Genomic DNA, 20,788 nt, shown 5'->3' on the forward strand with positions numbered 1-20,788 from the left:
CCAATAAAGTTGTTTAATTGCCCAGATTTTCCTAGAACCTTTTTTCATGTCTTTTGAAAGAAGGAAAAAAAACCCTGATAAAGATGTGTGCTGAAATTTGGAAATAAATAGTTTCTTAAAACCTTATCATATACTTATATTATGTAAAGTTAGAGGTAGAGTTTCATGTAACAAATACAAATCCTTTCTACTTTCCATGTTACTAAGTCCACCCACATTATACCTAGAAGAAGTTAGTTTAACTCTGAATTGAGTGGCTGTCTTTTTTCTCATTACTGAAGTAGTTATGATTTCCTACATCCCTTCTAAAATCCCTTGTTACTTGTGTGATTTAAGACCTTATTTTTAGCTTTGGTACTACAAAAAATATGTATACATAAATAAGGGAACTGCTGTTTATTTCTTTACATGAATAATTTCTAAGGTGATGATTTAGAGGCTGTGGGTTTTGTTCTTGCTTTCCTTTACAAATTTCAAACCTAATTCTCCAACCCCCCAAACAACATAAATCCAGGACATCTTCAAGAGAAGTCAAGCTGTGCTTTGCAGAGAGACGAGATTGTTTAATACCGCCTCTTCTCTTTGCTACTTTTCTCTCTGATAAGAGTTCATTTACTTTCAAGGCTACTCTCTTGGCAATCTAGGCATGCAGTGGATGCAGCATCCCCTCACGTGTAGGGGCTACACCAGCCCTCTTCCCAGGCACAGGCTCCTCCGTGCAGAAGGTCAGAGCCACCATTCTCTACTTTTAGGTGCCCTGTTTAATGTTCAGATGGGTAAAGGACTCATACTGGGAGCTCTGGGCTTAGCTTTGAGATGGAACCACTACCGACCAAGCGACACTGCATGGACACTGGGCTGGGCACGCGGGCATGCTCCAGCTGTGATGCATCGCACTGTTATTTCATACCCCCTTGCCTTCTGCTGAGTTTAGCCCTGTTAGCACCACAACCAAACCAAAACAAACAAGCAAACTTCTGTTCTAGTAGTAAGAAGGCAGGCAAACTTTACATAGGATTTGTTATCTTCCCCTAGATTAACATTACATTTCTCCTTATTTTAACTGTAGGTCAAGTATCAGCATATAATTTTTTTGGAGAGGTTTACTGACGTTTTGGATCCCCTGTCTGAAACACAGACTGTAATAACCATGATTGTCTTAGATTCTCAGATGGCAAAGTTTCTCTACTGACACTTACCCCCCATGGCTCGGGGCCCAAGTTCTCCAGATCATACTGTGGATTTCTTTAGTATTTTTGAAGGATGATCTATGTGTCTGAAAGCTTGATTATTTTTTCAAAATACATCAATTGATGTAGTAAGAAAACTTACCTCTTCTCACAGACTTTTCTTGCATGTATTGTTAGACCATGGTTAGCTGCAATAGCACTGTTTGCACATCATATACTGAAGGGTGGTATTAGAGCTATGATTAGGTCTCAGAGCTATCATAGATTATAACTGATCTCGAGACTTTGAGTCCTTTTGAAAAATAATGATGTGGCCTACAGACTGTATTTCCACCTGGAAAATTATTTAGGAGTCTGATTTTTAACTGCTCAATTCCACAGAAATGGGGTGAGTCACTCTCTTTTATACCTGTATTGTTTTATGTTTCTAGAAGGATTTTTCCTCCTAATTTTATTCTAATTTAGGAATAGGAACACTACAGTGCTGCTTCCTCAGATTTCTGAGAGGAAAACTACCTCCAGATTCCAGAAGTATTTTGCTGCTTGATTGCTTTATGACTGTTTTAAACATTTAAGCTTATTTAGAAATAAAGGAAAACAATGTCTGAAACTGTGGGCTCATTAAGCAAACACATCAGAACTGTACACAGTTCAGAAGATATTAAACCATCCTACCTGTTGCTGGGTTTGAAAACATCATGGAAGATAATGCTGAGCTTACTGAGATGTAATTCAAGAAACTCCATCAGCATAACAAAAGGTTTGTCTACTGGCTCTGTTTCCCAGCTACAGTGCATTAAATGTCATTTAACTGTTCCAATAAATTCAGGCTCATGGGTACAATTGATAAGCATAAGAAAGGAATAAACTGGTATAGTAGATGGATCAATGCACAATGCAAGGATGTAATGAACAGTTCATGTGTTGAGGATGGAACAAATATGAAAAATCATTATTAAGTAAATTGTTTTGAATTATAAGATTCAGAAAATGATTCTCTGAATTAATAGCTATTTTTTTTTGTATGCCGCTACAAGTCTCCTGTTAAACTTCTGATGATTTACTGCTAGGGCTTATTTAGCAAGAGGAAGAAAACATTTGCAAACATAAATGAAGTTGCTCCTGGATCAGATGTAAACTTGCAAAAAGATCATTAGTGCAGTGCTTTAGAGACGGACTGAATGTTTCCTGCTTTTTTCCATTCTCATGAAAGAACAGAACCCAGAAAGAAATTGCCTGGTGTAACATCAGCTTTTTTACAACAGCAGAGGGTTTGTCAAGAGATTCATATTTTCACACATCAGTTGCCTGCAAATAAGTATTTCCAAATGAAATGTTTTCCATGGCATTGTCCAGTTTGCTTATAGAATAGCTAAACCTGTTAAAAGAAGAATTACCTTCAGTTATGATGTTTGTAGCCAAACTAAGGACACAAATACAGGCCAAAGCACCTAAGACTGCAACCACTAGAGTCACTTTGCTGCTCTGTACATCAGCACAGCAGTGTGGCACTGTACTTGTACCAGTGCGGTACTGTCACTTATCACACTGTTAATCTTCAAAGCTCCTGCTGCTGAGTGAATAAGCACTTCATGATGGTTTTAAATCTGCTCTGCTACGCTGTTGTCTAGTCTGGGATTTTAAGCCTCCTTACAGACTTCCCTGGCACAGTAAGAATTACCTGCCATTCTTTAGATCAGAGCAAAATCAAATCCTAGAGAAATTTAAAGTGAAGTAAACCATCCAACTGGCTCCTTCAGAGCAGGGTGTACGGCTCCTTCAGAACAGGGTGTACAGCCCTTCACTACAGAGGCATTGCTCTTGAAATAGATGCTCCAACTCAAAAATCAAACCACAAGCCACAGAAAAGGTAGATATTAAAGAGAAATAATACACATGGGCATGCTGAGAACCCAGGCCATTACTGCTGCTTTGTTTTTAAAAGGCAGTATAGCAAGAAATGAGAACAGAATGATAAGAAACTAAAAATGAACAACAGCCTCCAAGTACCAAATGCTTAATACTGGATTTGACATGACCACATGTAAGGAAAGCAATACCTTATCATCTTACAGTTGATGCAAGACCAGGTTACCGGGTTATCTTGCACAATGAGACAAGAGTTATGCATTCCGAAAATCTTTGTGCAAGGTGTTTCTTATGCACTTCCTACAGTGACAACCATAAAGCCAAGGTTCTGCCTGTTTTCTCCTTTTTTCCAGCTTTTGTTCACATGTGCAGACCAGAAATACAACCACTTTGCAGAGGTTGCTCGACATCCTTCCCCAGAGATTTACAGGGTTGGCCACAAACTAGCCCACAGCTTGCCCAAAACCAGAGCTGGTCTCATGTTCCTTTTTCTAATCATGCCATCTTTATTGTAGGAAAAGGAATTGCTAGGGCCATGAAAGATCCTTTCCACATAATTTCAACCCTTCACAAGCCAAGATTTTCATATTCTCCTGCAAATTTGCAAGAGAAGACCGAACTCTACTTCCCAAAGTTTTGCAAAAACAACTGAAAAATTGCAGATTTCAAAATTAGGAAAAACAATCCAGACAAAGTACTACAACAATGTTTATCTTTTTGAAAAGAGAACCCAGCTGCTCATTAGTTTGTTGGACTCCTCATCTCATTATTTATGATGTAAGCCCTATGAGAGAAGAACCAATCTATTCACAATTTGCATATATAATGCTTAGCAAAGTGGGAGCCTGATTTCTAAAAGCTCCTAAATATCACTATAAAAAATACTAGTACCAATAATAATTAAAAAATACCAATACCAATAATAATATATTTCTTTAGTGACATCAGCATAAAAATTAACTCTTCAGGGAATTTCCACTGAGAAAATGATAAGAAAAGTGGCCTGGTGTCTCCATTATGGTTAAGTACTTTTCTCAGTGAGAACCACAATCTGTGAACTAGGTAATTATTTCAGGAAGGTCTTTTTTTTCCACCCGTTTGCTCAGTGAGTGAACAATGTTGAAATAAGTAGGTTTGAGATTAATTATTTTTCTCAGGAGCCCCAGCAGGATTCAGTGGGGGGTCTGTTGCAGTGATTTTATTAACTGCTTTGAGGATTTGTGATCTGAATGTACTATCCAGGGTCACCAAAAGTATGCAATATAGCTCACCATCTAGATTTTTTTAAACAAAAAAGTTGAGCTATGCGCGAAGTTGGCATACAAGAAAGGAATGAGACACAACTGGGCAGAAGTCCTTCCCTGGATTTGTCCTTTGTTGTGGCAGAGGGAATATACCTAACAGCTCTCTGACATCCACAGAATCACTACCTTCATTAAATCTTTTTTTCTCAGTGTTTCTCATTGTACTTTTCAACACAGGAAGAGAAAGTTGAATATGGCTGTACATGGAAATGGCAAGCACACATGGTTGGTTTCATTCCTATTAGCCTTTGTAAACAGGCCAGCAGATGCAGCTTCTCATCTCTAAAACCCTGCACATACACTGCCCATGCAGCCCTTTTCATAAGAGTCAGCATATGCTACACCAAATTAGTTTGAAAATGTAATCAGACCCACTAAATGGCCTAGTTCTAGAGCCAAACTTGAAATTTCCATTTTTCCCAGATATGGTTTGACTAGTTCTAGGACACTGGGTTTGAATCCTTCTTCTGGTCCTTTCCTTCCATAAGCCTTTCTACAAACTGCTTGTCTTTTGTCTCAAGAAAAACTACTGGAGGTAGCAAAGCAATGTTCATGTAAATTCATTCAATAATGTGATTACAGTTCCGTCAGCCTGTACTATTTGACTAGGCTATACTATCCATTTTGTGATCCACAGTGATCTGTTACACCTCTCTCTGGAAGCATCATCCCTGCAATTTAACATTTTGCTCCACCTTTCGATTCTTCTAACAGAAGACTGAAAACGAACAATGGAAAAATCCATCAATGACCAATGAAGCAAGTCTCCTGGCTGTAAATAGCAGCTAAAGCGCAGAACACTGCTTGTTGCCCAGCCCACACAGGAGTCGCACTGGAACTGCAACGGTATGTCACATTCACTACAAAACTTCCCATGTGCAACCGAGGGCGTGAGCAAAAAGACAAAAATGAATGACAAGAAAGTAAGATGGAATTATATAGGAAAGAGCCTAAGTTAGCTCAGGGAAAGTTTCCAAAGTTTCACGGTTTCAAAGACATTTGGAGTCTTCAGTCAAACACAAGTTCACCTTTTTTGTTAAATTCCGCCAGCTATTTTGTTTACCTGCAGATATCTACAGTTTTGCAAAACTGATGGCCAGTAGCATTTCATTTTTATTTTTTTGATATAAATCACATGAAACAGACAGACTCGTCTTTATTTGTCATGCAGAGACAGCACAGAAAATTCAAGTTCCATCACAGCATGTTCTACACTTGCTTTTCTTCACTGTCTTAAAAAGCTAAGAGGGCATTAGAATAAAACCCTGGGTTTTTAACAGGTCTGAAACAACTGAATGATTTTGTGCATTTTCATAGAAGAACTCAAATACATTTGCAGCGACCAGAGCTTTTGCTATACTTGACAAAGACAACGGACAAAAAGACTGTAGCTCAGATACCACTGTATAAAGTCTGTTGTTCTTCTTATTAGAAGGAATATAGGTAGAAAACATCTTTTTTCAGCTTTTCCTATCTATGATTCCCACTGAGATCTATTTTTTCACCCTTGAGCTGCTAGTAATTAATAAGAATTCTCGTGAAATTGCTGCTACACATGCCCTTGAGCACATACTTTCCTAACTAGAAAGAAACTCTTGTCTTACAACACAGTTGTGAATAAAACTACACAATACTGCTTAAGTGTCAGCTGAGTTTCAACAGCAATATAGCTGAACAGCAAAATTTTTCTGAACTTTTCAGGAGAGGCATATAAAGCTCAGTATTAAACAAAAATTATTCTGTATTTATAAATCTGCAATTTGACTTGAATAAAATGATTTAACCAGCATGATTTACTATACTGCCCACACAACCTGAAACTCTGAGTTCAGAGAACAAAAGTTAACTGATGAATTATTTTAATAATAAAATTCTTTTTCAGCATCCAGTACAGACACTGGTGGACCTTAGGATACCTGTTTATGTTTCTATTCAAGGGTTGGAGTATTCTAGATTTCAAAACAAATTCATACATAGATATTTTACCATTAGCTGTAACACTTGGTCACACAAAAGGATCCTAAATATTTTTTTGTTGAATAGCCCACACTCCCAAAGAATGTAAGGAAGTTAACTCAAGGGATCTTCTTACAGCAGTAAAAGTTATATGAGCTCCCCTGAATAGTAAATCTAAATTGAATTGTTATTCAGTGGGCTAGATCAGGTGACAGAATTTACAGATGTATAGTTTATCCTCTATATATGCTTGATTGTTATTTAAATTATATTAAAACCACAACAATACATGTTTCCTAGGCAAATTATAAATTCCACAAGATACAGAAAGTATATACTTACGTGCCAGGCTCTTCATGATGACACTGTTTCAAGAGAGATCATTATAAAAGTAAGGAAGAAGCACAGCATTCTACTTCATTAAATTCCACCGTTCCGAGAGCTATAACTTGCTTAAAGCAGACAACACAAAGATGACTATCACATAAAAAAATTACAGATATTACAGAAAATGCTGTTCACTATTTAAGGTGAACAGATGTAAAATTGCATCATTTAAAATGTGTCATGTCAAAATAATCCTCTGATAATGACATTATCTGATTTCCAAAGCATATTGCAACATGTGGAATTATAAATTCTTCAGAAATATAATTGCTTTGAAAAATAACTATTGAAAAATAATGTTCTATAGATGATTAAGGAAAAAGGAGGTTATATGGTATGTATTAAAGACTAAATTATAGCAGCCACCAGGTTCTCACAAGGATCTCCTTTCAAACTGGTGGCAAAAGTGCAAATGCATCTAAATCTAAGACATAGCTATGGGACATATTTCCAGATCCACACAATTCAATACTTATGCAATAAACATAAGCATGGCAAAACAGCAGAGGTGTATTACATCTTTTGCTCCCTGAGATTAAAACAACAACAAAAAAAACCTACATATAATACCCGGAGATGGGATGTGTCTTACTTTAGAGACTACACATGGAAGGAAGCAGTGGTTTGTAGGACTGTCTTGCTTAACACAACCCAGACTGACCACTATTCTTTTTTTATTTTCTTCCTGCCTCTCTACCCCCGACTTTAAAAACACCAAAAATGCCTTAGCTAAATGTCTTGCTCTGTAAAGCAAGAGGATGCATCTCCCACTTTCAACTTAGCTGTCTCTGAATCCAAAAGAAAAAAGGGCTATATTCTTTGTTTTCAAAAGCATATTTCTTTACTATAAAACTCCACACTGACTTTCTTCCCTGAACTCTCTGATCTCATATTCACTTACCTCCCTGTGTCTTGGCATCCCACTCATCCATTTTGGTGTCCTTGCCCCTCTCCCCAGCTGGGAAAGTCATGCTTTTGCTTCCTCTCTCTCATTTGTTTGTAATTCAATCCTCTCCTCCGTTCTCAGCCACAAAGTTTCTCTCCTTAAATCACACCTTAAAAGCTTTTTGTTTGTTGTTGTTTAAAATTCACTTCCTTCTGAATCATTTTGCGATACTCTGTATGAAACCACTATATGATATAAATTATCTTGTGCTCCATTTGCTGCAGGTCCAAACTAAGTTATAGGCCCAAGTAATCACACAAACATGTATCATTAAACACTTGCTTAAAAAAAATCATTTAATTAGAATATCTCTCTTTCTCTGAGTTGCCGTACTGGATTTTATAATGCACAGTTGTGCTACTGAGACAGAATACAAAATTAAGGTACTTCTGTCAATATAGAAGCATAGACAATAAGCTCCAGGCAGGAGGGTAGCCTATCACATTCCACTTGCTAATCCAAAGTTGTATGGTTTTGTGTGTGAGTGTCTGTTTGCATGGTTTTTTTCTTTTTTTTATGTTAACTTCCCTGAAGCTTGATGTCTCTCAATTACAAGCTGCAGTCATCTCCAAAGCAGTTTTTAAGTTTTACCTGCATTTTCTAGCATGCAAGTATGCAAAAAAAATTAATCATCTGAATATTATCATGATAATACTCTATTTTGAAATACTGAATTAAGTTAAAAGAAATAACAAATTATAAGTGCCAATATATTCCATCATGAAGTACATGCTAGTTTATTCAAAATACTGCTTATAATAGTATACACATCATATAAAAGACATTGGGTATTCAATAAATGTTTCTGTATTTACTGTTGTTTTCAAACAATATGAGTATTTGTTAAATTGGCAATATGCATAGGGACATATGAAGGGACTTCTTAGGTCATCAGATGCAGCCTGCTGCTACTGTATATGTTTTTCCTTACTGCTCATAGACACTTTTTAGCAATTGATAAAACAATGTCTTTCTGTTCCTCAGCTATTTGTAACTGAGTAGCTCTGGGCTAAAAGCAGTAAATGCCAATATTACTCTCTAAATGCAATGTCTTGTATTTTGTAATGTTTAATTTCAATCTGTTTCTCTACACCCAGTCACTCTGCCTTCATTTTGGCAAAGCTCCCTAGCTTCATTCATCAGCAAATCTCACAAGCTCCACTTCTTGTGCAAGGTCATCATGCAGTGATGTATCTGCAGCTTGCAAATGCTAAGAAAGATTAGTTCCCAAACTAGTCTTTAAGGCACCGGACTAGCATCCTCACTCTAGATCAGCAGTTCCATACTGAAAAGAAGTTGCCATCTCCTCTTTCATTAGTTCCTAGTGAACTCACACTGTTCAGACTAATCACCATAATCTACATTTTAATAAAAAATTTCCTATGCGGGGTCATATCAAATGCAGTCCTAGCAGATTAAGCTAACATAGGTTCCTGGTCTAGAAATCAGTTTTCCTATTAAAGAAATATATCTGCCACAATCTATCTCTGTTAAACCTGGGTTGCATATTCTCCCAATTTCCATTTATCTCCACTTTAATGACAGTTGGCTGCTATACTTACCCAGCTGCTGAACATACATTGTATTCATCTCCTGTTGCAAATAAGCACACAGCCCCTGCAAATAAGTGTTTAATTGCCATCAGGAAAACTTCCTCACATATTCAGATGACTGCTTAAGTATTTATAAAATAGGTTTGCACTTTATTTTACTTATGCACATTTAAGTATGAAAATGTCTGTTCCAGTTAATTGTCTTTCAGAAAAAACAGAGACTATTTTTCTTGTGCGAAGTGACCACTGCTTTGGCAGAATCAAATATGTGCTATGTTACACGACGCTTAACTCTTAAGACTACTCATCTACCCTGAATTTTGACATGTCAACATCAGCCTCAGCTCTTGCTACACCTTAACAAAGTCAATACCACCCCATCTATGCAAGCTCCACAAATTCTAGGTTTTAGTTAATGTCACGAATGACTAAGTTCTACTGTTACTTTACCAGAAAACAAATTTAAAGTGAAATGCATCTTGATAACTTTCCAATAATTGTCCCTGCTAACACCTTCAGCAGTGACCGAACATTGTCTTTGATGACATCCATACAACTGCATTACTTCAGTTAGTTTTGAAAAGCAGATTTCAGCACTCAGTTTTCTCTCTTCCCCGATATGCTTATTTTCACCTGGTCACCCTATTTTCAAATCTAATTTTGCACTTTAAAAACCATCTTGAAGCCAATAAGTTGCAGATTTTGCGATGTGATTGCCAACACTGTTAATAGAATTATCTTTAAAAAATGGGCCTGGCTCAGTAATAAAGGAGAGGCAAAAGACATCGTGTCATAGTATTCTCCATTCCCTTTTGTTTTTAAATTTCCTTATTCTAGAGCAGTAGTCTTCTGGTATCAAAAAAAAACCCCAAAAGTTAAATGTATTATATGCTTTTGTGTTATCTTTTGTTTATCCCAGCCTGTGAATATCCAAGCCCAAAGCAGCATAGTCTGCAGATCCAGATTACCTAATTTGAAGTAGAATTCACATTTGGAAACTGGACTTCATTTTATTTGGTTTATACTTTACAAATCGGAAGCCAATTAAAATATACATTATCAACACTCTTCTTCAGAAACCATTTTTCAGTTTTCTTGTAAATAGAGGTTACTGTCCATATACGGTGTAAATTTAGTACTTTACTGAAGAAGCTCCTGGAAAACAGGGGTTCCCTCACAGTAGGCATTATCCAAACAATCAGCAATGACACCGTACCTTTACCAACAAGCTTACTAAGACAATATACAACATCTATATTTAACCAACATACAACATCTATATTTAACCAACAGGTGGGAAAGGGAAGATGCAAAAGAAACACTGAAGTGTTCAAGCATGGCCACAAGTCACTGAAAACAGAATTTGCCTGTAGATTTTAAATCATCCCTGTCTTCTCTACCATCTACATGCAGTATGTGGAACAGCAAAATGCCATTGCATTTGTTTAATTCCCATCCAAACTAGAGAGAATCAGTAAAACATGGCACTGAAAGGTTAGTTATCTGCAGCCATCCATTTTGTTTTATTAAGTTATGGGCCCATGCCTTCTGAACACATTAAACTATAAATACTGAAAAAAGCCACAGTTTTGAAGCAATATTATCTGCAATTAAATAGCATGATCCCTGCAGCAAAAGGCTCGCTTGGGTATTTTGAAATATAGTGAGTTCCTTCCAAATACCTAATTTATTTTTTTGTGAAAAACATATTAAAAAAACATGAAGCAGGGGTTCAGTAGGTTAGAAATTGGACCTGCACAAATAGGCTATATTTCAAGATGCTTGTGATAACCTTAGCAAATGAGGAGGAAAAGATCTACTCACACTAGCAAGTATGTCCAGTTTTATTGTGCTGACACAGAGATAATTCAGAGCTTTTACACATTTCATTTTAATTATCAGAGAATTAGTCACCAAAGACTATAGCTTCTTTCAAGGGAAACATTAAATCAACAACTGGATAAAATATATTTGAATATATTTTTCCAACAAATTATTTTATAATACATTTATAACACATTTATAATACAACTTTAGCCTATGGCATCTTAAAAATGCATCACAACTATGACTACGTAGAAATCCATCTACTTAAATTATGAATTCCAGTTTATGATCTCCCTGGAATGGCTTGCCTTACATACTTACTATGTCTTTCACTTTGCCTGTCCCTGAAAGAACCATCAGCAGTTGACTGATCTTGTCCTAGTAGCACAACCTTGTCCTAGTAGCACAACTGACACTACCAGCCCTGGGCTATTGCTTTTCTAATCACTCTAATTCACTAAAGACTGGAGAATGCAAAAATACCATAAAGAAGTACCGAAAAACAGCATCTGCCTGGAACCAAAAGCAAGGCTGAGCAGGGAAGAGGGGAATGGTCTTTGTAGAATACACTGAGTAACCCTGAACAGGCACTCAGGAAGCCAAATGAAGAAGACTTTGTGGGTAGACACCTATGATTTTTCGATATCTCTTGTTCTTTATGTATGATAGAGTGTATATGGTTTACACCGTCATAAGATCCTTCCAAGGTGAAATAGTAATGCAGCATGTTCCAGAGCACAGAGTTTTGGAGGGGTTAGGTGTATGATCACCAAAGAGGAACTGACATTTCAGCATTGATCTTAGGTCATAAGGCACTCAGATCTCACAGCTCCACACCTCAAGAAAGTTCAGTATCCCAAAGTCCATATATGAGGACAGTTTCTGAATACCCCTCACATTCAGTAATCTTAAAAGTCATGGTCCAGGTCCAATAAAACAGCCTGGTGAGCATCCACAGGCAGAGAACAACCAGGGATATGACGGAAACAAAGGTTTTACAATGATCTTCCAGATCTTATTTCTTATCTTACCTTATTTCTTCCAGAAATAATCTCATACACATTCTCACAGTTCTCTGAGAAAGTAAAATGCAATGTAAACGTGACAGATTGTAATGTATTCTTAAAGAGAGAAGCACTGTATGGCACCACAGTGGAAACAACAATTACAAGTAAGACTACAATACATAACAAATACACAGGAAGAAAAAAACAGCCTGGCAAAAAAAGTGTGTAGAGACATGATTCCATCATAGTTTTATTTTATAGGTTCCTGTCCTGACAGACTCTATGTTGTGCCTCTGAGTCAAGTGCATAAATATTGTCATAATCTGTGACCTTGTTCATGTACACATGAAAAGCTCCATTAACTCAAAAAAAAAAAAAAAAAAATCCATATAGTCAACTCATCTATGCTTGCTTGTTGAATGGCACCACACCAGGACCAGGAAAACATAGGAAACTACTATGGAAGGAGGAAATGACAAAATCCATTCCTCAATTTGTGCTTCTGCACATATGTAAATTTGGTAGCTTTCCAACACCTGCTGGTAGCTGTCTTGCCTTATACAACAGCAGGTGCAGAAGGTTGTAGTGGGAGACGTCATTGTTGTGCCACGAGTGCTCTTCTGCAATTCTGCTGGCAGGACATACTGGGGGACAAGTGGCTGGAATGGAAACTGTAATAGAGAAATTGGATGCATACACAAATCTTCTTCAGTAGCACAGGTATCAATACAGACAAAGCAGAATTCCAAAACGTCAGATTTACACAAGCAAAGGAAATAGATGTATAAAGGACTGAGTATAAACTGTAAATGGACAACGCTTCATTTCAAGTTCCTCAGTGTCCTCCTTAAAATTAAACTTTATTATTTTTTCTAGTTTCTAAAAGCTCCTAGACCTTGTGAAAAGAATTCAAGTGAAAATTAAGAAAAAAAAAAAAACAGCAATAATGTCCCAGCTACTCTGAAGCATTTTTCTCTATCAGGAAATCTGTCTATTTTCTTACCAGCTATAGTTGGTAGTAGATACAATTGCAGAAAGGGCAAAAAAAAAAAAAGGATTTTTTGTTCCTTGTCAGTGAAGAAACTCAAACAGTTTCTGACATAATCTTGAAGGAAAAGAATCAACTTTAACATTTAATCCACAATGGCAAATAAATTTCAGGGAAATATTGATGCTGAAATAAAAAATTGTTATTACTGTTATGTTTGAAAAAATATATATATTTACACCATGGTCATATTACAACTAGCAAATAGCTACAGAAAGGGCCAAAGTTCTGCATACGCTATGTCTTTTAAGCTTCTCCTAGACATTCTTTCCTCTGAGTCTCCAACCAAATAACAACTTATGTCTTTCTTGACCTGACCTACCTACCTCCTCAGATTTCATTTGATAGAAATATAAGGCAAATACGGCAACATCCCGACTGTGGAGCTATTGCAAATTCATGCAAACTAGTTTTAGACTTTTTAGAATGACTGATTTTACTTCAAAGAACAGCATCTCCATATACTTTCCTATACATACTTCACCAATATTGGAATCAAGAGTGCATCTGCAGTGGTTATTCCTGCTGTGAGCAATTTAGGAATCTTCTAGGGATTAAGGAGGGATAGATCTATGTCTAATTTTCTCCCAAGTTAGGCACTTGAAGACCTAAGAGCAGAAAATCCAGAACAGGTAACTAAAATGTCTAATGGATGACAAAAGCAACATTTCTCAGGGAAGAGCCATTTCTCTGATGGAGAAAAGGGATGGATGGAGAAGAGAACTTCAGGACTTTCTCCAAGAGAAAATGAAAACAAAAGTTTAAAGGCATTTTAGTATCACATTAGATGTGAGTACGGTCGTCTAATTAAGTAGTATCAAAAAAGGAACTGCACCTCAGTGTGCTGTCATCCCTCCTCAGGTTACCGATTCCATATGTAGACTGGGGAAACAAACCTATACCAGCTTTGATAAAGAGGATGTATTATGCTTGCTTCCTTTCTGCATTGCTAATGTTTCCCTGAGGGCTCAAGAAAGAGAGACGTACCCCTTTTTGCAGCACATGAACAAAGGATGTCTAGGCTTCTTTGCACCCAGTACAAGATCAGTTGCAATCTAGCTGCCAATGAGACAGTACCATGAGACATTGCACAGGTCACAGGAGTAAGTTTCCACGTCATTAATTTCCGACAGCATACTCCAGCACACTTGTGGTTTCCCTGGCAGTGCATCTATTAACATTAACATCTTTTAGTTCATACAAATCCATTCCTTAGTTATTATACACGTTATAAGGATGCAATATTAAAGATACAATAGCTGTACTGAAGATTACATACCGTCTCATGAGGAAGCAATACACGGATTTCTAAAACAAAATCTATAGTAAATCTGTAGCAGATTATTTCACATTTCAACAATGATCATTTTTCCAAGAATAAACTCATATAGCCATGCTACACTTTTTTCTTGCTAGAGAATTCTGAGGAAACATGGAATTTACAGTGAGAAAAACTCATAGGTGGCATGATATTAAATTAGTCACCACATCAGATATCATGATTTTATCCCACTTCAGTTCTGAACATTCTGCCTCTGGGTCTTGAGAGTAAAACTCCCTACATAGCAAAACTTTATTTTAGATAGGAGCTGGTCTCAAAGTTAGAATAACCTGGTTAATATTGGACAAGCACACATAAGAGAAAGCCATCAACATAATCTTGGCTATTTTTAAAAAATAATTCCTAGGGTTCTGTTGATGATGAAAGGGGAGTGAGGAGGAAGATGGAAGCAACTTAATGTGGGGCTGTAAAACTCCATTTGGACACAGATTTTTAACTAATCATAAGGGAATGCTTCAGGTCACCAGCCCTGAATTGCTCTCTAGTAGTACCAGAATGACTGAGGAAGGTAAAAAAAAAAAAAAAAAAAAAAAAATGTAAAACCTCTCTGATTTTTCCATGGTTTTAATTTATTGCTGTCTAAACTGAAAACCAGAAACTTTAATAATAGCTAGATAAAGGAACCTCACTCAGATCAAAACACATGGCCGTGCCAATTAGTGGCTAAGTAAACAGCAACATGAAAAATGGTAACCCTTAATTACAGCCTCAAGTGTACTGCTGGGCATTCACTATTGTCTGCTTATCCAAAATGAACAATAAGTCGCTTGCCACATGTTTCTCATGTCTCAGAGGACTAATTAAAACCAGCCATCCCTGTTCCTGACCACCTGAGTACTGATCTCCCTGGGTAAATATTGCTGCCAGCCTTTGTCCAGAGATGCTTTCTCTGGGAACTTCTGTTTCTTTTGTATAATAGTTCACTATTAAATTCCCTTTAATGCAGCTGACGGATGCTGACTTGTGGCCATCCTGTCTGTTTTAGCGACACAGTAACCTAGTTATGCAACAGAGCTACTAATGTTAAGATAACGAGCCTTGTCGATCACAGCTCCTAAGTTTCTGGTAGCTGGCTCAGTGTGTCTCCAGATTTGGCCAGTATTTTTTAAAGAAATAGCTGGTAAGTGAAGGAATTAAATTAGGGGTCCTGAGTCCACTGCTACAGACTTTGCACTGAGGGTATTTACTGTGTAAGAATCACAGGCTCCGCTGTGCTTCCTAAAGGGCCATCCCTCCCATCCGAGCTCCCAAATAATCCTGCCTATGAAGTGTCTCCTCTGAGAGGCTGCCTTTTTGATAAGGGACCAGGCCAAGATTTGCTGAGTAGTCTAAGCAGAAGCTGGAAGGAGACAGTGTGATGGTATTAGTTCTAGAAAACCAAGGGACACAGAGTATCCTTGAGATAAAAAGAAGTCAGGTTGTTAGAAATATCTAATTGTATGCATACAAAGAACTTGGATCCAAGGCATATCAAATTATTCCTTTCACTGTGCATTACTCTGCATGTATTATAATGAATCTGTTAAACTTTCATGACACTGACTTCCATTCATTCTTCCCAGAGCTTGAATTAATAAGCCTTAATTAATGACTTGATATCTGTCAGTGTTCTGATGGCAGCTAGTATCCCCTTACTACCAAACTATTGGCAAAAGTTTTAGCAGTATCTCATCCAAAAAAGGAATCCACCGTTACCATTTTGCTTTCTCAAATGTCTTGCAGATGCTGAAAAGCAATTCTTTGCCTCCCAAATAATAGTATTAATAGTAACTATTTTGTCCTAACTGATTTTAATGTTATGGCACAAAGAATAGGTTACCTAAAACATAACACATCTTAATAAATCCAGATGAAGGCAAAAAATAAAAATATCATAAATCTAAATATTTTGTAGAAATGTATGAATATAACACACGACAAACAACAACAACAAAAAAAAAATTTAATGTGTAAATACTTTATATCCATGATACAAATACAGTTAGAATCTCCTGGCATCCTGAATGGAAGTGTTTTTCTTTGAGGGACACAAAATCTGGGCAACACTAGTAGTCTAACCCAGCACTTTGTAAAACAATAGACAAGGTCTTATAAGTAGTATTGGAAGGGCTTTCTTCACACTGAGCTGGAAAATGATATTTTACACAGCTGATGTGAGTGCCTCACGTCAGAAAGTAGCCCGTCCATTTAAATCACCTCACAGAGTGGTTTGCTCTAGCATACAAGTGCTCATTGGATGCCCTTCCTTTGGACCTGGATGAGAAAAGTTTAACTTCCATGGTCCAAAACATAGGGAGATGTCAATCTGTGTTTAACTTGTGAAAAACAAAAAACTCACAAATGTTAGACTTGTGCAGATTCACATAACGGAAGACCTTCACATCATGCCAAGAAACCTGACATAGCTTCTTGGAAAGGATCAGCATGGAGCATCAGCATCAACAATAAAATAATGGCTGACCTGAAGGGATATTCACCTCTGTTTTGGTAGTAGAAGCTTATGGAGAATTGTGCCTAGACAGCCTAACTTTAAAAGCAACACCAATACCAGCCCCTTATAAGAATAAGAGAGTTGACAAAGGGTCTGCTTAGAAACCAAAGCTGCTTCCTGTGCCACACAGAAACAATTAATGAGATAGGTGTATGAAACCTCATGAAGATGAAGCTCAAAAGGCTGTATTAAGAGACTGAAAGACTTAATTTTAAAATCTTTGTTTAAAAATAAAAAAAGACAGAATACGAAAACGAGAGCTTCTAACTATACGGCATGCTAATGTCAAGGCCAGAGCAGTTAAAATGTGTTCTTCTTCACTAAATAGTGTTCCATACACTAGACAGATAAGGTAATTTTGTTACTTGATTTGTAGGATATAACACTTATAAACTACTATACCGTTTATACATATTTAAATACAAACAAAGGCAAAATCATATGAAAAAGCATGAGTTTTGCAACGAAACCACTTCAGCACATCATACTGGGTTCCTGTAAAATGTTATGAGGTTATTGTTCTTCTGAGTATCATTACAATAAAAGAGCCCACAGTTAATGTACCACAAATTAGCAGTATCAAATGGCTCTGCTGAATAAAAGATGCAGACATATTGGAAGACAGACAGCAATATGACTGGGATTTTAAAATTTGCCAGCAGTAAGCAAGTTCAGAGAAATACTGATATCTGTCTAGAGGGGAAACAAAGTCTTCAGGCCAAGTCATCCTCATTTGTGAGCACTAATGATAAAATAAAGTTCATTTGTGTTGAAGTATACTGTAAAGGACAATATTGTCCAGGGGACTAGGTTTTCAATTCTGAATTCATGCCTTGAAGAGCAATATATGTCGATCATATCACAGTCAGCCTCATTGGGACTCTGAACTGCTTGAAGAGGGGCAGGCTACCTCAGTTCATGGTATCTGGGCCTGTCTTAGCCTCCATGTGAGAAACACGGAGCTAATCTATCATGAATCCATTTACTGTAAAACACAATGTTTGACAGCTCCTCAGCCTCATCACCCCATCACACTAAAAACCTCCGCTTGACAGAAATGTCGAGTCAATTAAGGGAGATGGCCTGCTAAGAATGGATTTTTTTTTCTTTTTTCCTAACAAAGAGCTCCCTCTCCATTGCGTCCTAACTACAAAAACTCAAAGCAGATGACAGCGCGGCAGAAGGTACAGGCCTTCCCAAGAGTCACTTACCACAGCAGTTGCAACCATTTTTGTTTGTAAAAGGGAATTGCCCTTAGATCATTTAGGAGACAAGTCTGGCTCTTGGGTTCGAACCTCCAAAACAGCTTTGTGTTTAATTGTGCTTAGACATTAAATGTCTTGTCTTGTATACCATAAAAAAATGTGGCTACGTCAAGATGCATATGTAATGGTGTTTTATAAAGTATAAAATACAAAATATACTTGGAGCTGCTTTGCTAAGTAATATTTTAATTATTTTTGCTATGCCCACTAAAATTCCACAATACATTTTTCTGTATTAACCAGGGCTATGTTTCTATTTGGTTCTCTTTAAATTAAAGGAGAGTAATTTTAAATTTAAGAGAATTCACAGGAAGAAAAGTAATAAGAGATATCCTGAAAAAGTTTGCTCAGTTTTATATATCAAGTCTTTATGTAATGCTCCCACTTTCTTGTGTATAATTTCTATAAATATTTGTGAGATCAGGTTTTATTATGAGAATTTCCATTGCATTTGTACAAACAGCACTTTAAATTGACACGCCCACATATTAGCCGTACAAGTGCTTACATGTCCTATTCATTTAGGTACTACATAGAGTGTTCTCCAACTTACTTGAAATAAAAATCAACGCCATAAAAAAGATAATATTGAACTGTGCATACATGCAAAAGAAGTAAATGGAGAGAAATCGTGGAATGTGAAAAATGAGGAACATGGAATATGGAATAAACATGAACTTTTTTGAAATTTTCTGAACTGATAGACTAAATTCATTTGGTAATGAATTACACTGCAAATTGCTCAGTTTTAAAATGCATGGTCCTACTCAGATTCAAACCCAAATAAAGTCAAACCTGAATGTAAATTCAAAGGAGGTAGATGCATTCTCCTTATGGATAAAATGACTATTTGCACCTACCAAAGCAACGACAAGAGAGTCAGACTTGGGAAAATTTAAACTTTCTTAATAACTTTATTTATAGTACCTATTTCTCCTAATATAAATTATTCCTATAGACTTTGTTTAGAAGCTGTAAACCTCTTTCATTCACTGCTGTCATTAAATTGCAGAAGCAAGCTGGGGTGGGTGGCAGACGGATGCTGTCTCAGGAAATTCATACCTTATATTCCTCTACTCTTGCACACATTTCTGATTCAACCAAAGAGTGGAAGGACAAAAGAGGTAGAAGGAGACAAAAGAGAGTGCCCACTGATTCATCTCTGGCCATCTGAACCTCTGACTTTCCATGTAGCCCCAGTATCCCCTCACCACAAGCATCAAAAGATTTTTCAGTGTATTTAGGAGTTGGAAAAGTGAGTAGGTCCCTTTCAATCAAGCACTGAGCAAAGTGCAGGTTATTTAGGGGGAGCTTTCTGCTGGAAGCAACTATTTTACTTAGCCTCATAAATCAAACATTAGTAGCACATGTACAAATGTTGTGCTGTACTGCTGCATACACCATATTTCAAACACAAATGATAAGACATCCTGGATTACGGAATTTGCTTTTATATTTTCCTTAAAAGACAAATGGAAATAAAATGAAAAATAAATTTAATCTATTTTAAAAAGTTAAAAATTTAATGTAATGTAATACTCAAATACATTCAATTTCAGCTGTTGAATACTGCACTTAAACAGGAAATTTTAGATTTGTGGTCACCTAAACAATCTTAATTTGATTCTATTGCATATAGGCATTATGCTTCAGCCCTTTTCTTTCTTGGGGTTGATTCATAGCTTCACTATTCTTTAGAAGCTATATTACATTCACAGGCTTCACAAGCATGTGACTGGAACGAGGTTCCTAAATCCTTAGACCCCTATAGGTAAATTTTCCATTTCTCAGAAGTGCTGAGATCCCAACAACTGACTCAAACTGAGATCAGTTCTTGATCACATTTACACACCTTCACTCGTAATGATCTAGGGTGCTCTTCATCACACCACTGTATTATTTGGATATCCTAAAAATTCAACCAAGACCAGGGACTCTTTTGATTACCAGGAAGATAACAAAATCATGTAATACTGAGTTTGGTTTCTTGTCATCTGGGCTACAGTCCAGCCCAGACTTCTGAAAGTCTCCATTATCCTGTTTTCAGAAGATAACTGTCCATATTACTTTTCAATGCTCAGAAAATGACACCTGCACCAAAGTGAACAGCAAGGATGTGTGTTCCTGGTCAGAAGTCTTTTCTTTTAAAAATATCGCAAAATGCAAATGACCTGCTCATAACCCTGAAAAAACACCCTCCATGTCATACAGATCATGTGCATTCAATAGCATCAGTTTTGCTTCCATAACAACTCAACTAAATTCATTTAAGCTACTTAACTGGAGTTCTTAAACACATATGAGGAAGTAATACATGTGTCCTATATACTTAAATCAGTATGTAAGTGCTCTGTATTTCTTCTGCATGCAAATTCTGATTGATTTCAATGAGTGCTTGAAACAGGGCACAAAAATAAAGATAGTTTCTTTATACTTCAGAAAACTGAAGTGGTGTCTTTTCTGAAGGTTACATGGATTTCTTATTTATAGAAAACATTCTTCCAACATGGAGAGCTAATTCTCTTTATGTAGTTTAAAACCTGACATGCATCATTTACTACACATTTAAGATGAAGTTTCTATTCATAGATAATGTTCAGGAC

General features: G+C 36.7%; 1 protein-coding gene across 8 annotated transcripts in view; it reads right to left on the reverse strand.

The window, feature by feature from the left end:
- The window catches only part of NKAIN3 (sodium/potassium transporting ATPase interacting 3), a 360,907-nt gene that overhangs the window by 305,265 nt on the left and 34,854 nt on the right, over positions 1-20,788 (reverse strand). Inside the window, exon 2 of one of the 8 annotated variants that reach the window (XM_064507474.1) lies at positions 9,215-9,269. The exons of the other annotated variants lie outside the window; for them this stretch is intronic. Coding sequence (XP_064363544.1) covers positions 9,215-9,229 — 15 coding nt within the window. The 5' untranslated portion in view covers positions 9,230-9,269. The remainder of the gene's footprint in view (positions 1-9,214; positions 9,270-20,788) is intronic. 8 annotated transcript variants of the gene reach the window in all.

Source organism: Dromaius novaehollandiae, chromosome 2, assembly GCF_036370855.1.
Source record: "Dromaius novaehollandiae isolate bDroNov1 chromosome 2, bDroNov1.hap1, whole genome shotgun sequence".
Taxonomy (NCBI): domain Eukaryota; kingdom Metazoa; phylum Chordata; class Aves; order Casuariiformes; family Dromaiidae; genus Dromaius; species Dromaius novaehollandiae.